Source organism: Octopus bimaculoides, chromosome 26, assembly GCF_001194135.2.
Source record: "Octopus bimaculoides isolate UCB-OBI-ISO-001 chromosome 26, ASM119413v2, whole genome shotgun sequence".
Classification (NCBI taxonomy): domain Eukaryota; kingdom Metazoa; phylum Mollusca; class Cephalopoda; order Octopoda; family Octopodidae; genus Octopus; species Octopus bimaculoides.
In genome coordinates, this window is record NC_069006.1 from 8,311,559 (window position 1) to 8,322,535 (window position 10,977).

At 35.5% G+C, this 10,977-nt stretch overlaps 1 protein-coding gene across 1 annotated transcript; it reads left to right on the top strand.

Moving 5' to 3' along the window:
* Positions 1–102: 102 nt before the first annotated feature.
* Positions 103–4,047, top strand: LOC106880795 (G-protein coupled receptor dmsr-1). The gene has a single exon (XM_052976989.1). It carries the CDS (start codon positions 2,727–2,729, stop codon positions 3,786–3,788), a length of 1,062 nt encoding a protein of 353 aa, XP_052832949.1. The 5' UTR covers positions 103–2,726; the 3' UTR covers positions 3,789–4,047.
* Positions 4,048–10,977: the final 6,930 nt, after the last annotated feature.

Genomic DNA, 10,977 nt, shown 5'->3' on the forward strand with positions numbered 1-10,977 from the left:
TGCCATTGTGGCAAAATCTGAAACTTTATTATTATTGTTATTATTATTATTATTATTATTATTATTATTATTATTATTTCTTTTTTTATTTTTGCAGTGATTCAATTATCGAGATCCAATTATAATGAACAAATGAATGACATAGGATATAAACCAACAGAGACAGATAAAGAGAAGAAATACTCAAGAACACACACGGACATGGTCGCACACACACACACGCACACACGCACACAAACACACAGGCTCCCACATATACACACACGCACGGACTCACTCACTTACACACACACTCATATATAAAGTGAAATGGGGAAGTGTGAGTGAGAAAGATGGTGGTAGAGTATGTGTAGCAATGGTAGCAAAAAGACAAAACGATTAAGAGAGGCAGAGGGGGAGAAGAAGAGAGAGATTGAAAGAGAAAAAGACGGTGTGAAAAGAGAAAGAGAGAGACGAGTGAGTGTGGATGATGATGAGGGTAAGAGGGTTGAAAGGGAAGTAAAGGGAAAGTGTGTGGAGAGTGAAAGGGGGAGAAAGATAGCGTATGTCTCTATAACGGTTGGAAATTGTTTGTAAGAGAGAAAGGGAGAGAGACGTGAATGAAGGAGAAAAAAGAGGGAACGACAGACAGAGAAGAAGGTTAGAAAGAGAGGGAGAAACAGGGAAGAGAGGAAGGAAAAGATAGAAGTGGGGAGAGAAGAGAGAGAGAGAGAGAGAGAGAGGAAGATAGGTTGAGAAATGCAGGATAATTTTGAAGTGTTAGAAAGGAATGTAAACGACAGCTCCTAGCAACATAAATAAACAAAACCATCAAGACAGAGAATACATCATTGAGAACAACAACAACAAGAACACCATCAAATGCTGCACAGGACATCAATAACAGCAACTACGCCAACAATAACAGCAGCAGCAACAACAACACAAGTAAAAAAAACAATAGATCAATAGAATCAACATCAAGTTCAACTACAGAAGCAATAGTGTTCAGTGGAGCAATAACAACAAGAACGATAGGTGCCGCAACAATAACAAAAGTAGCCCCGATTACAGCAATATCAGCGGCAACAGAATTAACAATACAAGTTCAAAACATACATCAACAGAATGAACATAAAGTTCAGCTATAGAGGAAACAGTACCAAGTGCAGTAACAACAACAACAACAACAACAGCAGCAGCAGCAACAACAGTAACAACAACAACATTAGCTAAAGCAGCAGCTGCAGTTGTGAAAAACATTGGTAAACAACACTGGAGTAGATACTTTTGAGACAGCAATAGAAAGAGAGAGAAGGAAAGGGAGGGTGAAAGAGCAGGAAGAAAGAAAGGGTAGATAAATTTGACAAATAAAAAAAATTGAAATAAAAAGGAAGGAAGAAACAAAAGTTATTTGTATTATTAATGTCACTAAATAATATTTTTGAAGAAAACAACAGTAACTATAATAGCAACAGCACCACCGCCATTAGTAACAACACAACAACAAAAACAATGATAACAAAGCGTGAAGAAAATAAAAAATTATAAAAATATTGCTTAAAGATAATAAAAATGCTTACACGTCCGCACATTTGACAAAGTATTTAACATCGACACACAGACACAGCGAATAAAAATAAATACACAAGTACTTGAATACGCATTAAAGTGGACATATCCGGCGCAAATATTCTCCCTGTTTTATGTTCAAAGTAACCAAATCCAGCCCCTGATGTCTCCCCTGCTGTGTCATCCTAAAAATATACAATCGTGGCATCAAAATTTTGAAGCTATAAGATAAAGAGAAATTCTAAACAATGTGAATAAGGATTACATTTGGCAGAGAAATAAACTGAATGCTAAAGGATTATACATACATGCCTGTTGAGATAATCTGTAGGCGCAAAAAGATACGTTATTATGTATCTCTTTAGCATTTAAACAAGCCATACCTAGGGTCCAAAATATTCTACTTGTTTTATATTCAAACCAGCCAAATCTGGCCTCTCACACATACCCAACAATGTCATTCTAAAAATAAACAATTATCTTGTCCAAGTCTCAAAGCTACGAGATAATCCGGAATTAATTTAAAACAATGGGAATGAATCAGCAGAACATTTGATGCAGGACTCCGAATGTTGAAGGACCAATGCATTCCCATACCGGAAGCCCTTATATGGTCTATTGATCTGCTAGAAATAGCATCCAAATTTCTTTCAAACTACCACATCTTAACGTTTTTGTTATTTTTATGTGTGTTTTTTTTTTAAACAGAAAGAATGCAAATTGATGAGGAAAAGGAAGAAAAACAGAATTGTTGCGATGCCATGCATTTCATCATAGGCTTGCTGGATTGGAACTGACCTGGGGTTAAACAGCAACAACAACAACATCAACACACACTTCAAAACTAATCAACACGCGCGCGCGCACACATGTAAAGCAACTCATAACACATGATTGCACGGGCATATAAACCTTCCGTCACGCAAAGTTACATACACAGCACGCACGCCTCCACTTCATACACACACACACACACACACACACAGTCCTGCCTACCTACCTACCTACATACATACATACATATTTATACATTTATATATATACACTGAGACCAAGGAAGATATAAAAATAAAGATATAGATATAAAGCTATACGTACATATATATACATATACATACATATATATATATATATATATATATATATACATATATATATATAACAGTCTTTACAAAATGACGCATTCCCATTCGTTATTGACGTTCGGTACTTGGTATGCGGGCATCCACGGTTACTTGAGTACGTGTGTTTGTGTGTTCGGTATTGTCACCAGCATTTTCAACATTACTGTTTTATCTCGCAAGAATATGCGAACTCCAGTCAATAATATACTTAGTTGGTTGGCTGTTTCCGATATGATCACAATGGTATCTTATGTTCCGTTTGCCATTCATTTTTACATCTTAAATAACCCGATGCAGCTGTCACCGACCAAAAACAACAAAGGCTGGACGTGGTTCATGCTCTTCCATTTGAACTTGGTCAACACTACACACACCATATCGATCTGGTTGTGTGTTCTGCTCTCCATCATACGTTACGCTCATTTAAGGTCGCCGGCCCGCGGAGAATACGTACGGTTACGACGACTGAAGCTATCTCGGATCTTCATAATGAGTATTTATATCTCTTCGGCCGTAATGATGACACCAAACTTCATAACGAAGAAAATCGTCGAGAAACCAACAATGGACAATCAAACTGTTTATCTGATTATTGATGATAATTTGATCAATTCCGACTCTCAGGCGGCAATAATTCTTAACTATTGGTTGTACGCCATAACAGGGAAGTTGCTGCCTTGCGTGCTCATCTTTATATTTGGTGGTCTTCTTATTTATAAGATTCATGAAAAGACGCGCCGGCGCAAGCAAATGATGCAGATATCTTGCGCCAACCGGACTCGCCTCTCAGAACATTCCCGAACAACGAAAATGCTGTTGACGGTAATTGTTCTGTTTCTCGTGACTGAATTACCCCAAGGTATATTGATTGTGATGAGCATCACCACACCGAACATCTTCGACCTCATTTACGTACCACTCGGCGACCTCATGGACATTATCGCTCTCGTAAACAATGCTATCAACTTCGTACTTTACTGTACCATGAGTCAGAAATTCAGAAACACTTTCTTCGATGTTTATTGCGCATGTCTGTGTATGCATACCCAAAATGAGAGCGATCTACCTCTCAGACAGAAAATTGATTCATACAGTAACAACAACCAGGTGTGAACAGATCTAAAAATAATCAAGAACTATGAAATGCAGTCAAATGAAGTGATATAAACTCTTGTATGTGATTTATTTTTTTGTTATTTTTCATTATATTTCCATGATCCTGTTTATATATTGTTTTATATTATTTATTTATTTAAGAATATTTTTGATTTTATATTTTAATATATTAAAATATATTAAAATATATTAAATATATTTAACACGTTTTGATATATTTTGAAATATCTTAATATAATCATGTGTCATAAACGTTGTTGGTGTCCATTTTTCTTTTGTATTTCCTCTTTACACTGAGGACGATAAAATCAATACCAGTCATGTATTTGGTTCGATTACTCCATCAGTTGGACACTCCTGTTAATTTATAACAATATGCCAATGTAACAAATCATAGAATTATATTTATTACTCGCCTCTTTTTATTTCTTTATTCTTTAACTGTTAAACAATGTGAAAAGTCTCGCAAAGAAGTTGACCCGTGAATGGTCAAATAAATTCCAAAATATCTTGAAGAAACAACGCTGGTGCTTCTATAGTCGTGTTTACGGGACGCCGTGAACTGTTAACTAACAACAGTGTTAACTAACAACGTAATTATATCGTTAACGAGCAAAACCGCAACAGTATGAACTAACAAGACAGCTAAACTGTTAACTAACGACACATCTTCCATTGTTAAATAATAATTAACCCATTAAGTCCCAGAGTACTTAAATTTCTGAATATTATTTATAAATTTTTACAGATGATTGAAAACAGGTTAAAATGAAAAAAAATTATTATTAAAACTACTTTACTTCAAGTAGAAATGGAAATACTCGGTGTCCTATAAATAGGACACTGAGACAATGTGATATAGCTTATTTAATGTTCTCATTTAGTGTCTTATTTATAGGGCAATGGGATTTAATGGGTTAAGTTGTTAATTAACAAAACATTATATCGTTAACTAATAATACATCTAAATTGTTAACTACAAAACAGCTAGACCGCTGACTACAAAAACAGCTTAATGTTAACAACCGGAACAGCTATACAGTTAACAAGCACTTAGCGATACTGTTAACTAGTAAAGAGCTACATTGTTAACTAACGATGCATCTACCTTGTTAACTAACAAAATATAAACTGTTACCCAGCAAAACAGTTACAGTGTTAACTAACTAAACAGCCACATTGTTAACTGATAAAACAGTTGTACTGTTAACTAACAAAAGTGCTATAATGTTGATTCATGGTGTCCCATTGTATTACTGGTATCGACAAGACTATCGAGAGTTGTTATACATCGCTAGTCACAATGTGCTTCGCATCGCTCTAGCTTAAGTATGATGCCATCCTATTGGCTTAGCAAACAGGCCAACATTCTCCATGATCAGAAGGCCAGTCAGTTGGAGGGTTATCCTTTTATAGTTGAGTGGACTGGGGCAACGTTAAATGAAGTGTTTTGCTCAAGAACGCAACGCACCGCTCGATTCGAGAATCGAACCCACAGTCTAGAGATCGTGAGTCAACACCCTAACCACTAGATCACGCACCTTGCTTGTGTTAATGAATAATTTTAATTAATAATGTTAGATAATGAAAGAACCCTATCATTAGTTAAGAAAATTATTAGCTAACAGCTAGACACTGCTACTGTTACATTAAGAAACTAGCATTGGTTATACACAGACACACATACATACATACTTACATACATACACACACATACATACACACATACATACACACACATACATGCATACATACTTATATACATACATACATACACACACACATGCATGCATACATACTTATATACATACATGCATACACACACATACATACATACATAATACATACATACACACGTACATACATACATATATACATACACACATACATATACACATACATACATACATACACATATGCATACATACATACATGCATACATACATACATACACTGGGATGTGTACCACTGCCTAAATACCAATCTTGAGAAATTAGGCTTTTCAAAACCAGAAAGGAGAAAGCTGATTCAAAGACTACAGATCCAATCCATCACAGGAACTGTACAAATCTGTAAAACTTTCCAGAAGTTTATCATTAAAATATATATGAGCATGTCTAGATATGCAACTATATGCATGAGAATACATACATAAAACAAAACATACAAATCGACACATATACATACATACATACATACATACATACATACATACATACATACATACATACATACATACATACATACAGGCTGTGAATTCATATTCATACCAATGATAATTGGAGCACTAGGTTTTGGTAGTAAATGATTAAAAGAGGCTCTGGATAAACTGGGATTCTCGGAATCAGAAACTGACTGGCTGATTCATGCATTACAAATCCATTCTGTGAGTGGAACAGTAAAAATATGCAAGACTCTTTTCAAGTTCCAAATGTGAATTTGTCTGTGTTAACTACGTCCCAAAGATGGAGTCTTGTATCTTTGTTAAAAACCGGCTCCCTCCTCAGTGGAAGATTTATAATTCAAAAATAGAAGAGACATACATACATACATACATACATACAATGCTTTTACGGCTCAAGCTACTGTGTTATTTCCACTGGGGAAAGTGATGTTAGCAATAATAGTTAAATATTTGGAACGGTGATAACATATTTGGCAGTTCTGCACACAGGAATGGAATCATTGCGAGTTCGGCTTGTAACACTGGTCAACAAAATTAAATGTATTCTATTCATTATGAATGCAAACCAACTTTTTTAGACTAATTTTTCATGCTGATTTCAAAATTCACTCCATTTGTGTGCAACACGTATCAGTTTTTCAGTAGAGATATGCAAATATTTATATATTTGTATATATGAAATCATTAACGTAATAAATAAGGACATATTATTCTTAGAAATTAAATGAATTTATTGAGTTAAAAACCACCACCATCATTCTACAAAGAGTGAATACACAAAAAAATGGGTCAGACAAAAGAAAGTTTGAATAGAGTTAGAAACATTGTGATTTAGAGTTCCTGATCTGGTTGATCATGGTAAAGTGTCCAGATGTAGTCAGCCAAGATACCATCATTCCAGAAACCTTGGTACCGTTTCTCCATAGCACTAATGTCCTGGTGAAATCTTTCACCATGTTCATCAGACACGGCTCCGAGATTATCTGCGAAGAAATCCAGATGTGAGTCCAAGAAGCGAACTTTCAGTGACATGCGACAACCCATGGCTGAGTCACATTCCAGAAGATTCCTGATGCCATCCTTGCAGTCCATTGCCTTCTTGTTACCCAAGAATTTCTCACAGATCCAATTGAAAGCATTCCAGGCAGGCAGTTCCAATTCGTTCAGTGTTGTCTTGAAGTTGACATCTTTGAGTACTTCTCTAATTTGGGGACCGATGAAGATATCTTCTTTCAACTTCACCTGTGTGATTTTGGGAAACTTTTCTACAATATACTCAATCCCTCTGGCATTTCTCTTCCCTAATATCTTTACAAATTGTTTCATCAGTCCAAGCTTTATGTGCAAAAGAGGCAATAGGACATTATATCGATCTACAAGAGGTGTATTTTTGACACTAGACAGTCCTGGCTGGTATGATGTTCTTGTCTGCCAGTTTGATTCCGAATAATGTCTGTCAGTTGCCCGACTATTCCATAGACACAAGAAACAACAGTATTTTGTGAAACCTGACTGCATTCCCATTAACATTGCAATCACTTTTAAATCTTCACATTTTCCATGAGTATCTTTCATAGGCAATGGCATGAAGTAAAAGTTTCATATTCTCATATGATTCGTGAAGATGATCGGAGTATGCAATAGGAATGGAGGGCTTCAAATGACCATTATGGAGAAGTACAGCTTTTAAACGTCGTTTTGAAGAGTCAATAAACAAACGCCACTCTGCAGGATCATGATTTTGTGATAAACATTTGAAAAGTCCATCGATGTTATTGCAAAAGCAAAGCGGGCCTTCAACAGAAAACACGTTTGTAGAACCACATTTCTCTGCCAAAAATAAATTATACAAAAACCATGCTTCTTCAGTCTTGATACCAACAGTTCTGCTTTATCTTTTGAGAGGGATGGGTCTCTGACAAGGTCATTCAGTTCAGATTGGGAAAATTGCTAAGGTTCAAAGCTATCGTTATCAGCCACGTAGTCTTCCTCAGCAGCACTATCGTGACAATCAGCATCATCATCTTATGTTTCAATACCATCTTCTGGTGGAACTGGAATTGGCAGACTTCCATTGTGAGGCACAGGTCTCGTTGCAGAATCCAAATTGAGATACACAATTTTGTGTTTATTCTTCATAGAAAATCCTGTTACATTTACGTTGCAAAAATAAGTCATTAAAATGGTCTTTCGGCTCCCTCCATATCATTGGAATAGCAACAGGCATGAACTTCTTATTGAATCAGTCACGTAAGCCATTTGAGCAAACTGTGCAGATAAAGTGTTGTGCCCATCACTTGTCCTGTTCTCCAAGAGTACAGTCAAAGTATAGCTTATAAATCTTCTTGATCTCTGGTGTTATTGTACGTTTTTGGGCTTTCACAATAAACTGTCCACACACATAACAAAACACACCAGGACGATTTCCACACTGTCTTGACATTGTTAACACTGAAAAACAAGTAAGGAAATAGATGCAAACGGTTATACTTATATTGAATTTAAGATGATGAAATATTTCATCAGACCAATTATGACTGGACAATTTGAGATGTTGAAATACCAATTTCATCAGACAAAACTTGGTTAATTTAAGATGATGAAATATCGCATATGAACAACGCAGCAATGAATAATGTAGTTTATTTTAAAGGTATGCTTCCATGATGTAAACCAAATACATGCATACACGTCATTGATTGGAATTTCTATATAATGCATGAGTTAAAACCAAAAAGACTTTCTCATCTTGAAAACTGTACATAATGTCAAAAAAGTAATTGTGTATTTGAAATCAGCATTAAAAACTACACTGAGTCCACCTTGACATATGCTTGATGAAAAATACTTGTTGACCAGTGTAATCAGCCATACAGACAATCAATTCAGCCGTGGCGGGCGATGAGCTGGCAGAATCATTAGCGTATTAAGGCGGCGAGCTGGCAGAAACGTTAGCACACCGGACGAAATGCTTAGCGGTATTTCGTCCGCCGCTACGTTCTGAGTTCAAATTCCTCCGAGGTCGACTTTGCCTTTCATCCTCTCGGGGGTCGATTAAATAAGTACCAGTTACACACTGGGGTCGATATAATCGACCTAATCCGTTTGTTTGTCCCTTCTGTGTGTAGCCCCTTGTGGGCAGTTAAGAAATAAGAATCATTAGCGTATTAGGGGAAATGCTTCGCTGCATTTCTTCCGACTTGAGGTTCTGAATTCAAATTCCGACGAGGTCGACTTTGCCTTTCGTCAATTTGTAATCGATAAAATAAGTGCTAATTGAGTACTGGGGGGCGACGTAATCGACTTATCCCTTTCACCGAAACAGCTGACCTTGTAGCAAAGTATGAAACCAATATTTAATTCATTCTAAGGCAGCGAGCTAGCAGAATCGTTAGCACGTCGGATGAAATGCTTAGAAGCATTTCGTCCGTTTTTATGATCTGAATTCAAATTCGGCCGAGGTTGACTTTACTTTTCATCCTTTCGGGGTTCATAAAATAAGTTCGTTGGGAACAATCAGAAGGCATCATGAAGAATATAAAGGAAATTGGAATAGAGTGATTTATTACAAAAGGTTTGCCTCCTTGGCATGGCCAGAATAATCAGGAAAGTATTAGACAGCTGAAAAGAACGGATAACATGGTACCGTAGGCTGCAGGTAGTATGGCCGCTACGCATGCAAAACTCCAGGAGTTACAACAAAACCTCAGATAAAAAGAAATAATAATAATAATAACAATAATAATAATAATAATAATAATAATAATAATAATAATAACAACAACAACAACAATAATAATAATAATAATAATAATAATAATAATAATAATAATAATAATAATAATAATAATAATTGAGGTCCTTGTGACCTGACAGATAACTAAAGACTCCGGTGCATCTTTACCTACACTGTGATACGAACGAACAACAATAATAATAATAATAATAATAATAATAATAATAATAATAATAATAATAATAATAATAATAATAATAATAATAATAATAATAATAATAATAATAATAATAATAATAATAATAATAATAATAATAATAATAATAATAATAATAATAATAATAATAATAATAATAAACGTGGCTGAAAAAGATCGGTGCTAGTGTGAAATAAATGAATAAATAAATAAATGAGCGAAATAAAGAAGCTAGACTCCAAGATCAGAAAACTACTAACCATGGCTCGAATGAACCACCCCAAAGCGGACGTGAACAGGATTTACTTACCGAGAAGCATGGGAGGGGGAGGACTAACTCAATTAGAATTATCTTACAAAACCACCACTGTAGGATTAAATATATATCTTGAGCTGTCAAAATATCCTCTAATGAAGCTTATGCACCAGCATGATAAAGTAAAGAAGCTATACTCGATATACAAGGAATCTGTACGGTTTAAGAAACAACTGATGACGGAGAAACCTAGGTTGAAGGCGAGTCAGAAAGTAATCCAGTTTGCTAAAAGAGTTAAGGAAGAAATTGAAAAACAAGCCCAGAAGAAGAGCAAAGAAGAATGGCTAGAAAAACCAATGCATGGCCGATACCCATGTAGAGTGAACAAACCAGACGTAGAAAAACAAGACACTCATGTATAGATGAAGCGCTCAGGGCTGAAGGCTGAAGCCGAAGGTTTTATCATAGCAGCACAAGATCAAAGCTTGGTAACCAGGGCTTACTACAACAAAATAATGAACGATGGCACTGACCCGAAATGCAGAATGTGTCATGAGCAAGATGAAACAGTGGACCACATCTTAAGTGGGCGCACAGCGCTTGCAAAAACCGAATATATTCATAGACATGATAGAGTAGCGCAATATATCCATTGGAAGATATGTAAACACTACCAAGGGATGACCCCGGTTCAGCAGAAGACAACGGACCATATTTTATTTTAAAACAACAACAACAACAACAACAATAATAATAATAATAATAATAATAATAATAATAATAATAATAATAATAATAATAATAATATATAAG

What these genes read in the sequence shown, in the direction of transcription:
- LOC106880795 (XM_052976989.1), top strand. Translation starts at nt 2,727, where the DNA reads ATGACGCATTCCCATTCGTTATTGACGTTCGGTACTTGGTATGCGGGC.